Below are 14,897 nucleotides of genomic sequence, written 5' to 3' on the forward strand. Positions count from 1 at the left end.
ATGACCTTGGCATAGGACTATAGACAGAAACCCAGGTGCCCAGGGCAGCTCCCTTGCCCAAGGTCACCTAGATGGTATGAATGGCAGATGTGGGCTTCATTCAGCCAGTCTCTCTGGCTTCCAAGTTCATGTCCCTTAACCACTCTGCCAGGGGATGCAAAGCAGAACGTCCATGTACTTTCTTTGGTCTATCCATTGCTGGTACCATAGTGTTTTAAATTGGCAGCATTGAAAATCAAAGCATCAATTTAGCAAATACTTAATTAAATGGCATTGTTCTAGGGGCCATAGAAGAACTTGTTTAATAATCATCATAGCCTATGAAACAAGTGCTGTTACTATGCCGTCTATAGATAACCCAGTTTATACATAAGAGCCAAGGGGATTGTTCAAGGTCACACACTCAATGAGGAAATGGCAGAGATGAAATCTGAGGCCATGGGCTCATCTTTTCTGGTCTCTTTTCTTATTTACACAAAGATCTAGATTTCCAATGTTATTTTAGAGATTGTAAGCCCTGGCAATTCTGGGCCCAGCCCATAGCTGATTCAAGCTGCTCTCTAGCTGAGCCATATGCTCTTCAATTTGCTACAGTCCTCAGCCTTCCCTAATGTTTCTTTTTTTTAAAAAAAATATTTTTATTGATTTCAGAGAGGAAGGGAGAGGGAGAGATAGAAACATCAATGATGAGAGAGAATCCTTGATTGGCTACTTCTTGCACGCCCCCTACTGGGAATTGAACTTGCAACCTGGGCATGTGCCCTGACCAGGGAATCAAACCTTGACCTCCTGGCTCATAGGTCGACGGTCAACCACTGAGCCACACCAGCCAGGCTCCCTGATGTTTCTTATACCAAATCCATCTCACTTTTTTCTCACCTATTTTCTGGCACCTGAGTTTGCAAGCCCTAAGCAATCCTCGGTCTCAGATGTTGATAAATAGTTCTCAGACAGTATATACTATTAGATTTCAGGTTTTGCAGATCGTAAGATCTCTGTTGCAACTACTCTTCAGCTGTGAAAGCAGAAAAGTAAAGGGGAGGGTGTGACTGTGTGCCAGTAAAACTATTAGGGTTGTTCTGTCCATCGACTAAACTCTGCCCCAATATACTTCTTACTAACTGTCCTGTGCTCCAACCAGCCTGTGCCTCTCTGTCCACACTCTTCTACTCCCCCACTGTCTACACATCTGAGAAGAGGCCTAACCTTCATTGTCAAGGCTTGGAGGCTGGAAGTGGGGCCCAGGGCAGGACTGGGACAAGAGTCTGCCCTGAACGTGGTTCCATTCCCAGCAGAAAAATCTCTCAAGTTACAACTGCACGGTTCTTGAGGGATTCAGCAAGGCTGGCCTCATCAAAGCAAATGAGAACTTTAGAAGCAGACAACCAAAGAGTGCCCGTGACCTGTGGTATGACCTTGAACCGGAGCACATTCTGCTTCTGGGCATGTCCCCTACGGAAATAAGCCTCTCTGCAGAGAAAGCACTTTCTCCAGGAAAACCATCACATGTGAGTGATACGGGATTCTGAAAATGTTGGGAAGAAAGTCTCAGCGATTGTGAACTGGAGGGTCAGAAAGCGGCAGTCATTTGCAAGACACTCTTGGCTATGTTGTTTGGGAGACGTGGAGGGGAGGCTAACGCGGTCTGAGCAGTGTGAGGATGGCAGGTGAGCCCAAATGTATACCAAGAACTAAGAGCTAGAGGGGATCACAGCCACAAAATGAGTGAGAGCAACACATGGCCACTTAGTGCCTGCTTTCGATTGTACGTCACTGTGCCAGAGACACTTCTACGTCAATTAATTCAGTCAATCCTCACAACCACCTGAAGAAGGGACATTGTTCTCACACACAGATGAGGAAATCGAGGCAGAGAGGGGTCAGGGACCGTGTTTCAGGTCACACACGTACTGGTGGGTGTTAAAAGCTGGGACCAGGATCCGAATCTGGGGTCTGACTTGCCTGAACCCTCCCCAACCCATCATTGCTGTTTGGATCTGGGGCCTCTTTGTGGTTTTGTCTTTTAACACCTTGGAGTTTCCCAGATTTTAATGAGGTTTTAATTTCATAATGGGAATCACAAACAAAAAATGAGGCACCCAAGGGTCTGGGCTGTAAGACTGAGGGCCAGTGGGGAGGGGAGGGGAGCTTGGGCCTTTTCACCACTCAGCCAGGCCAACGGGGGGTTGGGGGGGCTGAAGTTATTGGCCTCCCTCCCCACTTTTTTCCAACTGAGATAAAGTCCACATAACATAAAATTAATCATCAGCCATTTTAAAGTGAACAGATCAGTGGCATTTACTAGTAGTACATTCACAAGGTTGCAAAGCCACCCTCTACCTAGTTCCAAGGCATGTTCATCACCCCAAAAGGAAACCCTATAACCACTAAGCACTCAGTCGCCCATCCCCCATTCCTGGCAACCACTATTTTCTGTCTCTATGGATTTGCCTGTTCTGGACATTTTATATAAATGGGATCATACAATATGTGGCCTTTTGTGACTAGCCTCTTTTACTTGGCATCATGTTTTTGAGGTTCATTCATGTTGTAGCATGTCAGTGCTTCATTCCCTTTTATGAATAATATTCCATTGTATGGATAGACCACGTTTTATCCATTCATCAGTTGATGGACACTGGGTTGTTTCCACCTTTTGACTATTGTGGTTAGTGCTGCTGTGAACAGTTGTGTACAAGCCTTTGAGTACTTGCTTCCAATTCTCTTGGGTGTATACCTAGGAGTGGAATTGTTAGGTCACATGGTAACACTGTATGTAACTTTTTGAGGAATTGCCAGACTGTTTTCCATAGTCTGTACCCCACTCCCTCCCCATTTTTACACAAGAACATTCTAGTCCGTTTAAAAATACCCTACTGAGATTTCAGAATAGGATGGAGGGTGTAAGACGGGGATCCCAGCAAAGGAAACCCCATAACATGATGGTCAAGGGCTCTGGGATCTGAATGCCTGAGTCCCAATTCTGGCTTCTCTGCTCACTGGTTGTGGTTGGCTTAGAATCATAGCCCCTAAAGATATTTCCCTCCTAATCCCTGGAACCTGTGAATATGTCACCTTAAGTGGCAAAAGGGTTCTTTGCAGATGTGATTAAGAATTTTGCTGGGGAGATTATCCTGGGGGCCAATGTAATCACAGGGTTCCTTACAAGAGAAGAACAGGAAGGCAGTCAGAGAAGATGTGAAGATGGAAGCAGAAATTAAAGTGATGTGCTGGGGCATGAACCAAAGAATATGACCTATAGAAACTGGAAAGGCAACGAATGGTTTCTCCCTTACAGCCTCCGGAAGGAATACAGCCCTGCCAACCCATTTAGACTCCAACCTCCAGAGCTGTGAGGTAATAAATTTGTATTGTCTTAAGCCACTATGTTTGTGGTTGTATGTTACAACAGCAACAGGAAATGAATCCCTTAGATGTGACTTGAGAGCTGGTTGCTGAGCTTCTCAAGGCCTTTTTTCATATCTGTAAAATGGGAATAGCAATACCCACTGTAAGATTGCCATGAGGAATAAGTTAGGTAATGTACATATAGCCTAACATTAGCTGATAGGTTCTTTCCTACTAGATCATAAGCACTATAAGAACAAAACATTGTGTCTACCTGTTTTATAGCCAACCTCAAGTGCTGAGTAGTGTCTGGCCCCTAGTTCCCAGTGGGCCTGGAAACGTCTGTGCTCTGCAAGAAGGCAGGAGTGAGAGCTGCCTCACTGACGTGGTCAGGGATGGCAGGGTTAGGGGCCCCAAGCCTCAACTTCTGGGCAAAGAGCTCTTTTGAGAGATAACCATAGGGTTATTGTGAGAAATAGAACAGAGAAAATAAGGATCTAAGACTTCTAATATGGTGCCAGGTACATCCCAGCAGCTCAAGAAGGGTGGTGGAAAAGATACTTCTTCCTCTCTCCCTTCCCCTCCTTTCCCTACTCAAATATTTTTAAAAATTTAATCTTGACCCGAGGATATGTTCTTTTTTTTTTGTTTTTTGTTTTAAAGAGAGAGAGGGAGAGAGAAACATCAATCGGTTACCTTTTCTACACCACGTACAGACCAGGAGTGAACCCGTGATGCTTTGGTGCAAGGGCTGATGCTCCAACCACTGAGCAACACTGGCCAGGGCAAATCTACCACCTTTTGGTATATGGGACGATGCTTCAACCAACTGATCCACCCAGCCAGGGCTCCTTTCTTTAACCGTCCTCCCTCCCTTCTTTTTGTCTTTCCTTTATTCATGGTTAGCAGCAGTTGAGTGCCTACTGTCCCAGGCTGCTTGTATGGTCTACCGAGAAAAAGTGAAAAAGCCCTGGAACGAGGAGACTGACAGGCCCGTGACCTCCTCCTGAGACCAGCAGGACCAGCTGCTGTTGGGAAGCAGGAAGCACACCTGCTGGGACACAGGCCCCGCCCTTCTGAGTTCTGGCAACCCCTGGCTGGCCGTGGGGAGAGGGGCTGGTTGCTAAGGCCTCAGGTGGAGTGGATCCGGAAGCAGGAAGCCTATGCTCCCAGGAGTTAGGGCCCGTCTGGCTGGGAGAGCCTGGAGGCAGGTCAGGTCTCCATGTGGGGTTGCTGGGGGAAGTGGGAAGAGAAGGGGCTGCCCAGGTCAGGTTCAGGACCAAGGGAAGGGCCCAGCGAGGAGTGGAAGAGAAGTTGGGGCAGGAACTGAGGCCTAGAGGGACCATGTAAAAGGGGCAGGGGCTGGACGGTGGGAGGCCTGTTTGTGACCTGGCCCCAGAGGAGCCTGAGCTCTAAGGGTTTCCCTCTGGGGGGTTGCGGCAGGTGGCATCCAGGACCCTCTAGCTGGGATGGCCAACCTGAAGGATCTGGAGACCACAGCAGAGGAAGTGCTGGGGAAACTGAAGAGCAACCAACTGTTCCAGTCCAAGTGGGACACCGCTTACTTCATTATCTTCCTCATTGTCCTGGGTATGGTCTCTGCCTCGGGCCCATCATCCTCCCATACCAGGCCCTAGGTGCAGGGCCATGTCTGGACACCTGTCCCACCCCCAGGCACTCTGTTGCTCCTGCTGCTGCTTATTTGCCTCAACTGCTGCTGCAGCCCCTGCTGCTGCTGCCGCTGCTGTTGCCGCTGTTGCTGCCGCTGCTGCCACCGCTGCTCCCACTGCTGCCCCCACCACTCCTCCAGATCCCAGACAATGAGTGCCAAGCAGGTGAGCCCCACTGGCCCTCGAAGGCCAGGAATTGCACTGGGATGGAGGAGAGGCTGCTGGGGCTCCACAAGATGGGGGGTTAGCAGGAAACTGAGGCCTGAAGCCCATTGGGCTCCCTCTGTTCTTCTCTGACAGGAGAACTCCATAGGACCGAGTAACTTGGCTCTGGAACCATAATGAGGCGAGTCCCCCAGCCCCTCTGCTCACATGCCCTGCTGGGCAACAGTAACAAGGCCTTGTCTGTCCAGAGCCTGAGTCTGAAGTGTGTTCCAACCTCCCACCAAGGGGTGGGCAATGCAAGTACTTACTGCTCCATCTAGGTGCCAGCATGACTGTCACCAGGAAACCTTAAGTAACTTGCTGGGGGTCATCCAGCAACTACCCATGGGAGAGGAAGCTGGGCTCAAACTCGGGGCCCAAACCCCCAAGCTGACCCCTTGTCACCATCCACTCAGCCCCTCAGCAGCCAGAGGACCCTCTCAAAGGAGGCATGAGTAGGCCAGGGGCTCATTCACTGGGTGCTCCACTTGGCTCCTACAATCAGGGACCCCCAGCTTGGTCCCTACTCAGACAGACAGACAGACAGACAGACAGACAGACGGATAGACAGAGGGGTCCAGGCAAAGTTGGATGATCTTTATTTCTTGGAGGCCCTGGTAGGATTGCTAAGTAAACAGTCAAGGGACCCCAGCTCATGGTAGGTGGCTTCTGTGTCTGCCCTTTCCTTCTTCCCTCCCAACTCACAGCTTAGGGTCTCCACCCACTCCTCACCTTCCAGCGGGAGGAGGAGTGCAGCTGCCCCTCACCTGGGGGAAGCTCAGCAGGCAGGCAGTTCAGCAGGGAGGAAGGAGAGCCCTGGGCTGGGCTCCACCTTGAGTCCAAAGGGCAGGGATTGGAATGTGGGCCAACTCCTGACCCCACCTCCTTGACCCACCCCCATCCAAAAAAAAAAAAAAAGCAAGTCAGCCTCCCTTCATTCCAGAAGTTCCAGTGTTCAACTCCCATCTGTGCAAATGTGACGGGCAGGACAGGCAAGGAGGGAAGTAAATCGCCTATAGTGCTGGCTCTGGCTTGGGCCGTACTCCAGGGCGTGTATGGTAGGGGCAGGGACACCCTGGTAGGGCCACTTCTCAGGGGGACAGGCTCTTGGGTGCTCTGCTTAGAAAGGCCTGTAGCTCCAGTAGCTGGAGAACACCGAGATCTAGGGAGGGAGGAAGGTGCGGGGGGGGGGGGGGGGGCAAAGTGAGTGGTTGTGCTGGGGGGCCTGGCCCCTGTTGCACCCTGTGACTCAGGTGAGATTTCAAGGTTATCCAAGGGCAATGTGTCAGGGAGAGGGTACTGTTGCCCAGCAGCACAATGGCCCATCAGCCTGGTGTGTGCAGCGGGTACAAAAGACCTTAAGATTTGGGGGTGCTTTGGTCCTGAGACAAGAGCCCCTGGAATACCCCCAAAATGAAGGGGCTATTGCCTGGCTAGCCTCATCTGTTTGAGACTGTGGCACAGCCCAGACCCCACCACCCCTGTGCTCCCACCTTATCCTTGAGCTGCTGGCAGAGCTGCAGGGAGACGGTAAAGAAGACCAGGGCATCATTTAGCCACGGGATCACCGACTCCACTTTGTGCACATGGCTCACCTCCAGACGCTGGGAGCCCCACTCACTGTGGGCAGAGAGGCGGGTCCCTGAGTCCTGCAGCCCCTGAGGTGTAGAGGGCCCTCCAGGGCACCCCTCCCAACAGTGTACTTACAACATGGCTCCAGGGCTGTGGAGCACGGAGCCTCCAGCTGGGCGGAAGTTCTAGGCAGAAGAGCATCAGACCCAGTCTCAGGCCTTTGGGGTTGCAGGGATGGGTCAGTGGGGGCAGAGGTCGGGGGCTGGGGGTGGCAGGGTTCTGCTTACCTTGGTGGAATTAGGCTGCAGGGTGTGCAGCTGGTACACAGTGAGACAGAGCTTGTTGAGGTTGATGTAGACGTTGACCAGCAAGTCAGAGGGGAGGGCAGGGGTGAACATACGCTGGAGGCCGGGGGGGTGGGGAAGGCAGGCAAGTGAGATAAGGGTAGGGCAGGGCAGGGAGAAGCCCCCCAAGAACCACCTGGGGGAATCTCAGTCCTCATCATATGGACTGGGGCATCTAGCCTCTTCCCAGGTGCCTTGGGTAACTTCCTGCTCTGCTGGGTTGGGAACCACTGACTCGATAGGGTGATGTGTCCGGAGGGACACAGGAGAGAAGCTGAGGACCCTATCTCAGAAAACTGCATAGACATAGACATAGAACCCCTACTGATGACAATTTGGAGCTTCTGACCCCTTGGCACCCCTGTGTCCCTTTCCAGGGACCCGCTGTCTTGGCCCGAGGCACTGACCGTGAGGCCACTGGCGGCAATCTCAGGCAGAGTGAGGGTGGCCGGTGTGGTCAGCCGGTTGCGAGCTCTGGTCAGTTGCAGCATCACGGCATCCATCAGCTGGAGGGAGGGGTTAGTCACAGCTGTTGCAAGGGCTAATCCATCCCCCCCAACCCCAGCATCAGGGAGCGACTAAGTTATGGTGGCTCCAGCTCCTGCCCTGGTGGTCCTGGTCTCAGGGCCTGAACCCCCCTAAAATGGGGTCTTGTTAAAAATGCAGGTAATTGGGGTCTGGGGGTGGGGTGGGGAGAGGAGGGTAGGACGTCTGTACTATGTACCACCCATCCAGGAGGTTCTACTGAATGGGATCCTGTGAACTGCTCCAATGGGGAATGAGATGCCAGGAGTTAGTCTCAGGGGCATGAGGGCTTGGTGGATGGGGATGCAGGCAATGAAGGAGCTTACAAGGGGCCCAAATCTGGCTAGGGTGCAAGGGGCTAGGGAGGGCTTCCTGGAGGAAGCAATGGGACAGCTGAGTTGATGCCTTAAGTCAGATATCAACCCCATTTCATAGGTGAAGAAACAGAGGCTCTGAAGAGGTAAAGTCACATAGCTCGTGAACTGTGGAACCATCTAGAACTGATCCCTTTCCTTTACCACAGAGCAGTGCCCTTGCTTGGACTCCTCTGAGCCCCAGCTTCCACTGTTTCCAGCTGTTGCTGTAGGTGCTAGGCTGACCTGGCTCCCAGGAAAGGCAAAACTATTGGGGGGAGGCATGGGGCTGCAGCAGTTCTGGGAGGGACCTTAGTCCATCTAGTTCCAAGTTTCATATGAAGAATCAGAGGTCCAGAGGGGGTAGGTGAACCACCTGAGGACTGGTCCAGGGCATCCAGACTCACTTCTCCCCTCCATGCTTTGTGAATTGACTTTGTTCATTGCCAGGGTTTGTTCTTATTGCTAGTACTACTATTAGCAGCTACTATTTACTGAGCACTTACTAGGGGCCACTTTACCTGCATTATAACAATTGGTAGTCACTATATCTTATCCCCCGTTTGCAGGGGAGGATATAGAGGCACAGAGTGGCTAAGTAAGTGACTTGAAGTTGTACAGCTAATAGTGGAGGCCCTAGGATCAGAACCCAGGTCTGATTCCGAAGCTTGGTCTATGAGCTATTTGAGTATGGCTGGATGGACATGTGTATACTGAGAGGTGAAGGGTTAACAGTCAGCTATACTTGAAGACATGGGGGCAGAGTTCTCCAGGAACCTGGTCAGGGGTCAGGGCGGGTGTGGGAAACCTGGCTCCCCTATCCCTGCAGGCAACTCACCTTAAGGACCTCTGCTCCTGTCCTGAACTGATAGCTCTCATCCCGGTTGTTGAGGAGGTAAATGGCTTGGCTCACGTGGTTCCTGGCATCCTGGATCTGAAAACAGTGCCCACCGAGTGGTTAGTGGGCTGGCCCCAGCCAATGAGCCCCCACTCCGAGGGGCTGTCATCCTTGGAGGGGTGGATGGGTGCTGCTTGCCCGACTCCACCCCCACAGCTGTTGGCTTCCTGCCCTGGCTGGGTGCTTGCACATGGCACAGACTGAGGCAGGCTTGGTCCCTGGCCTCATGGAGCTTACTTTCTAAAGGAGGACAGATGGTAACAGAGTAAAGGCACAAGAAACAGACTGCATGGCTCACACAAGGAAATAAACAGGGTGACGGATGGGGTTAGGGGAGCCTCTATAGATGGGGATCTGAGGAGGCCCCAGGGAGGTGATTCTTGAGCTGACACTCATCACTCTTGCGATGAGAAAAGCTTGTGGAGAGGACTCCAGGTAGAGAGACAAGCAATAGCAAAGGCCCAAAGATGGAGACTGCTGGTGGCCAGTTGTGTGGGGGCGAGTAGAAGTTGAGGCCCAGTCACATAGGAGTTGATAGGGAGCATGGACTTTGTCCATGGAGCCATCAAAGACTATATATGCATAGTCCATGGACACAGACAATAATGTGGTGAAGCCCTAGCAGGGGGGCGGGGGGACAGGGGCAGGGTGGAGGCAAAGGGGGACATTCATAATAGAGGAAAAAAAAAAAGAGCCCGACTCAGGTGGCTCAGTGGTTGCGCTTCTACCCATGAACCAGGAGGTCACGGTCAATTTCTAGTTGGGGCACAAGGCGGGGATGTTGGCTTGATCCCCAGTAGGGGGTGTGCAGGAGGCAGCCTATCAATGATTCTCTCTCATCATTGATGTTTCTATCTCTCTCCTCATCTCCCTTCCTCTCGGAAATCAATAAAAATATATTAAAAAAAAAAAAAAAAAAGAGCCATGAGAATCCCCTGGAAGCTTTGGGCAGGGACTGACTTGTTCAAGGGGGATCCCTGTGGCTCTGGCTAAGGGCTGGGGACATACAGACAGGTTCTCCACTTCCCACAAGGCTAGGTTCTGGAGCCCAGGCTCCTCCCACCCCAGCTTCCCTGCTAGGAAACACCCTATCAGGCTTGCCGTGGAAGAAAATCCCCAGTGTCCTGCCCCTGGAGGCCTTAGCACCACTGTGCAGGCCTGCCCCTGCCTGTCCTATGGCCTGAGCCCTGGCTGGGGAAGGGCCTGATTACCTGCTGCAGCTTCCACTGCTTGTCCTCCCGGAAGGCAAAATGCAGCAGCTGGTTGTTCCGGGGCATCTTCAGGTTCACATCCTGATGGGTGAGAGTGGGATAAGCTGGGCAGAGGGATGCCCTTCTGCTTTTGGCCATTCTGAGCCTTAGAGCCAAGGGTGGAAACTGGTGGTTCAGGCCCCAGCCTCTCCTAGCCAGGGGAGGGAGAGTAGGACTCCCAATACCATGGCCATTTGGCGGGGGGTGAACAGGAGGTCAGGAAACAGGAACTCAGGCCCATGAGGAACCACAAAGAAATGAAAGGGAAAAGAAGCCAAGAAAGGGGAAGGTGGCCTCAGCTGGGAGGAGGCATGTGATGGTGGGCAGATGGAGAACATCTGCACAGGCTAATGGACTGAATACCCACTCATCAAGGACAGGGACCTTCTCCCATACCTTGGCACCTGGCACAGGGCTGGGTGCAGTTGGAGCTCAGATGATGGTGATTCCACTTTGATCTGGGACAACCTAATCCTGCCAATGCTCTGGGCTGGGCCATGTGCAAAGCATCCCTCTCCTGTACTCAATGAAACCTCTCACTAATCTCATGAGGAAGTTGGGAGTTGTTGTCATTTACAAACAAAGAAACTGAGGCCCAGAATGGTCAAGGATTCTGCCTTGCTTCACACAGCCAGTCAGTGGCAGAGCTGAGATAAGCAGGAGGCCCCCATGCTCTTCCCCACTGGCTTCTCCAACAACATAGAAAGGGAGAGGGACCAGGGACTCACCGCCTGGCTCAGCGCGTCCCCTTGCAGAGTCAGCACGCCCTTCACCTGGTCTGTGCTGCAACACACGGGGTCAGAGCAGAACCTGCAGCCGATCCCTCCCACCACCCAGCCTTCCCATTGGGCCGCTTGTGGCTCTGTCACAGGATGTTCCAACCCAGGTGTTCTCACCCCCGTAAGGAGTCCATCCCAGGGGTTTCCACCAAGCCAGGGCTTACCCACAGCTGCCCAGAATGAAGTTCTCTTGCTTGGCAGGCCCCTCCATGCCTGAGCCTGGCAGAGTGAAGCGAAGAGAGGCTTCCTGGGGGGCATCGGGGAGTGGGGCAAAGTTCACCCAATCCAGCCCAGAAGTCCCACTCCCACGTGGGCCAGGGAAGGTACAAGATGGGCTGGCCTCACAGGAACGTCCTACCCAAGCCCTCAGGGCACCTTCCCACGGCTCTGGCTCCTCCCCCAGGGCCCGAGTTTCAGGTCCTACCCAAGCCAATACCAGCTCCTTCCATGTTCTCTGGGGGCCTGTGCCCAACATGGGGATATAAAACAGGACTACTCTCCCAGCTTGGTTAAGGTGCTCAGGTGTGAGGAACAGGGTCAGGGAACCCCGGTAGTCATGGCAACCCGCAATTCTGACCATACCAAGGCAATGCCTGAACATTTGTGTGTTGATTGGCTTATCTGCAGGTTAACCTTGAGGCAGGTACTGTTACTTCCTTTTTGCAAATGACGAAAGGGAGGCCGAGAAAGATTGAGTACTTAGCTAGTGTCACAATGTTGGGGTCCTTGATCTCAGATTACATGTCACTGCTTCAAAGAAGGCCTACCCCGTCCGGACCCCGAGGCTCACCCAGACCCACAGCACTCACACAGCCGCTGGTGGAACAGGGTGATTATCTGCTGGCGCCCCCGACTAGACTCCCAAGTCCACCGACGACAAAGCCCCGCCTGAACACTGCGCTACGCGTACCCAGCAGGCTCTAGGGAGGCAGTTGCGGCCGGCCAGGGGAGGAGCCGCACTAGGGAAGGCTGCGGAGGGTGGACGCGCTCAAAGGCCCACGGCCACCCGCGAGACGTTACCTTTAGGATGTCCTGTAGCTGCCTCAGCACGGCGTGCACTTCGTCGTGCAGTAGCCAGCGGAATTCCTCCTCCTGGCGGGACAGGCCGCGGTCAGCCGCCCGGGCCCACCGTCCCCACCCTGCTCCATCCAACCGCCCGTGCGCCTCACCAGCACCGCCCGCTCCACCGCCGTCGGTGCCATCGCGGTCGCCATCGCCACCGCTCGCTGTGCAGCTACTGTCCCCGGCCAGCGGTCCGCGCCCGTCGCTCGGTCGGTATACAGCGCCCGGGCCCAGCCCCCGCCGCCGATTGGCTAAGTGGGAACCAGCCCCATTCCACCGATTGGCTGAGAGGACACCCGCCCCGCCCCCGGCTGCGACACTGCGGTACAAAACTAGGCTGGCTGCAGTAAGAACCCGCCCGCTCTGGTTCGACCGAGACGCCGCCGGCACAAGCCGCGGGCGCCGCATCCAAGCTGCTCTTTGCTGGAGCTCTCGTCCCGCCTCTTCCGGGCTCTGATAGGGTGCCCTTACCCACTTGCGCTCTATTGGCCGGCGGAATGGCTGGCTCTCGCCGCGCCTGGCGATTGGTCGACGGGGTAGCCTGCTCCAGCTGGGCCTTGCCTTCCACCCTAGTTCATGGGTCCAGGAAAAGCCCAGGGCTTAGCCCCCGCCCTCCTCCCTCCACGGCAGGGCGGTACAGTGTTTAGGCGCAGGCAAGGTAATCAGTCCCAGTTGGGTTACCAAGAAACGTTTTATTCTGCTTGCAGTAGCCTTTTGTTAATTGCACAAAATCATTTGTTTTTGCCATTTAAACATTATCACACAATCCTATTCTGAAAAACATGTTCATGAAAAAAAAAAAGCAAAAATAAAAATTCACAACCTTAATTACCAGATTTGTCATTTAAGGAAAAAAAGGAGGGGGGCAGAGGAGGGGCTTTCTTACAAGCTTTTCCACAAGTGTCACATTTTTTCCTTAAAAGGGAAGGATTTCAAAACAAAGGTGAAATAGCTTAAACAAATATTCATAAAAAGGAACTTTACAGAATTGTCAACAATATTAAGACAACATTGACTAACAGTTTCATTACAGCATCTTCCCCTACTCCCAACCCCCCCCCTCCCCCAGTGTCCAGCTAGGACTATAACAGGCTTTGTGTTCAGAGAGAAAATAATTCAAAATCCCAGTGAAATCAACTGTCAAAACCCACAGGCATCTTCCCTGCCCTCTCCCGTCTTCTGAGAGCCCATAACTTGGGTTCTGTGGGAAAGGGCCAAGGTTGTGAGGGGAAGGGACCCACACCAGTGTGGCCACCTTATTTTTTATATATAATTATATATTCACTATAAATGCTGACCATCTGCAAAGTGTGACTTTGAAAAACCCAACCCATGCAGAGGGAGACATTGACAACCTTCAGATGACTTCTCCTTGTTCTTTTGCCACATTCCAACACCCTCTGGTCCCCTATCCAAGGAGATATACTAGGTCCTCAAGGATGTCTTGGATCCACCTCTGAGGGTCAGTTAGTTCAGGTTCAGTCAAACCCAGTTCTCCTTTTCCCTCCCGACAGACCTCAGGACCCTGGAAGTACCAAAGATCACCAAGTTGCTGGCTGAAGTGAAGACACTCATTCTGTTCAAGAGCTGAGCCTAAAAAATGGTCATCGTTGGTCAGGCTGGGTCTGGGCCAAAGGGAAAGAGACAGGAAGAAATTCTGCTTCCATGGGGGGAAAAGGGAAAAGGAGGAGAATGGAGAGAGGTGGGCATGCAGAGGACTTGTACAGGAGCAGGCTGGATAAAGTGGGACCACTGTGAGGGCACCTGGGTCAGATTGGCTCTTCAGGACGATATGAAGTCTGTGGCATAAAGGAAACAGAAAGCCCATCGCCCCCACTCTTCACTGGTGGCCCTCAGGATCCCCTTCCCAAGGGCTGGAATGCAAATCTAAATACTAAAACAGCCTGTTGAGGAGTGAGATCCCCCTACACCAAAGCAAGGAAGTCTGATCCTAGCCCAGGACTCTGTAGTGATGGCGACTTCTAGGATGGGTGCTGAAGAGCAGTGAGGAGATAGGCTTCCGTGAGACTCAACCTACAGGCTGACTGCTGCTCTCCTGGAAAGCCAGAGCCTTGTCTTCACTTGACTTTGCCAATCTCTTTTCAGTTCACAAAGGCATTTCTGGAGAGTTGGTTGCACGTTGGTAGCTTAAACATGACAATCCCCATCAGCTGGTCACCTGAGGCTGGGAGGGTCCACAGGATCCTCCTTTTAGTCTGTACTAGTTCATCTTGGCCCAGAGCCCCTCTCTGCAAGGGATCCAGTCGGGAATGTGAATGTGACCATGGCCTCTTCGCTCTGAGGGAAGCAGGAAGGCTTCCAATTCTCATTGCTGATTCTAGTTCCTCAACTGGAAGGGGTAGGAGATAAGACAAGCTTGGAAGAAGGGAAAAAAAGCCAGGCAGCAGTTTCCGGGCAGCTTCTATCCTGGAGTAAGAGCCAGTGTGTGTGTGTGTGTGTGTGTGTGTGTGTGTGTGTGTGTGTGTGTGTGTGTGTGTGTGTGTGTGTGTGTATGTATGTGTGTGTGAACACACAGCCACCTGGTTCAGGGGCCAGTGCCCAGCTCAAGAGCTTTGCTACAGGCCAATCCTGCTGACGCCTCCCCCCTTCCCAGGACTTTCAGGGGAGGAGTAGTGCTGTGCTGATGGCAAGTCTCAAAGTCTGTATAAAAGAAGATGGAGACAGGTGGGCTGGTCCAGAGTGAAGTCCCAGGACTCCAACTCCGTGTGAGGAAGAGGGGGTCAGAGGGAGGGAGTGGGGGCTTAGTGTATGTAGGCCCGGTACACGGCAGACATGTCGTTATCAGACTGGTCCAGTGCCTTGGCTCTTTTGTACACCTGGAAAAAAATGAGATGAGCTCAGTCTCTGACCATATAGCTGACTTAAAGACAT

At 52.7% G+C, this 14,897-nt stretch overlaps 2 protein-coding genes across 11 annotated transcripts in view; both read right to left on the bottom strand.

Annotated features, from left to right (window-relative positions):
* Positions 1–5,804: 5,804 nt before the first annotated feature.
* On the bottom strand, positions 5,805–12,441 carry ROGDI (rogdi atypical leucine zipper). Of its 3 annotated transcripts, none has more exons than XM_080681531.1 (11): positions 12,113–12,441; positions 11,964–12,035; positions 11,108–11,162; positions 10,893–10,947; positions 10,126–10,206; positions 8,855–8,950; positions 7,546–7,644; positions 7,082–7,195; positions 6,930–6,979; positions 6,716–6,842; positions 5,805–6,384 (listed from the first exon to the last, which is right to left on the bottom strand). In XM_080681531.1, exons 1-11 carry the CDS (start codon positions 12,411–12,413, stop codon positions 6,343–6,345), a joined length of 1,092 nt encoding a protein of 363 aa, XP_080537657.1. In that variant the 5' UTR covers positions 12,414–12,441; the 3' UTR covers positions 5,805–6,342. The 3 variants fall into 3 exon arrangements, with proteins under 3 accessions (XP_080537657.1, XP_080537658.1, XP_080537659.1); XM_080681532.1 differs by having other exon boundaries at positions 11,108–11,190; positions 12,113–12,433; XM_080681533.1 differs by lacking the exons at positions 11,964–12,035; positions 12,113–12,441 and adding an exon at positions 11,526–11,559.
* A 236-nt stretch (positions 12,442–12,677) lies between these two features.
* Positions 12,678–14,897, bottom strand: part of GLYR1 (glyoxylate reductase 1 homolog) — a 47,315-nt gene continuing 45,095 nt past the window's right edge. For all 8 annotated transcript variants that reach the window (XM_080678196.1, XM_080678195.1, XM_080678191.1 and 5 more), the window contains one exon: positions 12,678–14,842. In XM_080678196.1, coding sequence (XP_080534322.1) covers positions 14,768–14,842 — 75 coding nt within the window. In that variant the 3' untranslated portion in view covers positions 12,678–14,767. The remainder of the gene's footprint in view (positions 14,843–14,897) is intronic.

The sequence above is a fragment of the Plecotus auritus genome, assembly GCF_963455305.1.
Source record: "Plecotus auritus genome assembly, chromosome: 7".
In the NCBI taxonomy this organism is placed as follows: Eukaryota; Metazoa; Chordata; class Mammalia; order Chiroptera; family Vespertilionidae; genus Plecotus; species Plecotus auritus.

Excerpts from the sequence above, each read along its gene's own strand:
- ROGDI (XM_080681531.1), bottom strand. The coding sequence starts at position 12,413 with ATGCGGCGCCCGCGGCTTGTGCCGGCGGCGTCTCGGTCGAACCAGAGC. Across the intron at positions 10,948-11,107 it reads TTCATTCTGGGCAGCTGTGG|CACAGACCAGGTGAAGGGCG; the intron begins GTAAGCCCTGGC and ends CGTGTGTTGCAG. Across the intron at positions 8,951-10,125 it reads AGCAGTGGAAGCTGCAGCAG|ATCCAGGATGCCAGGAACCA; the intron begins GTAATCAGGCCC and ends CACTGTTTTCAG.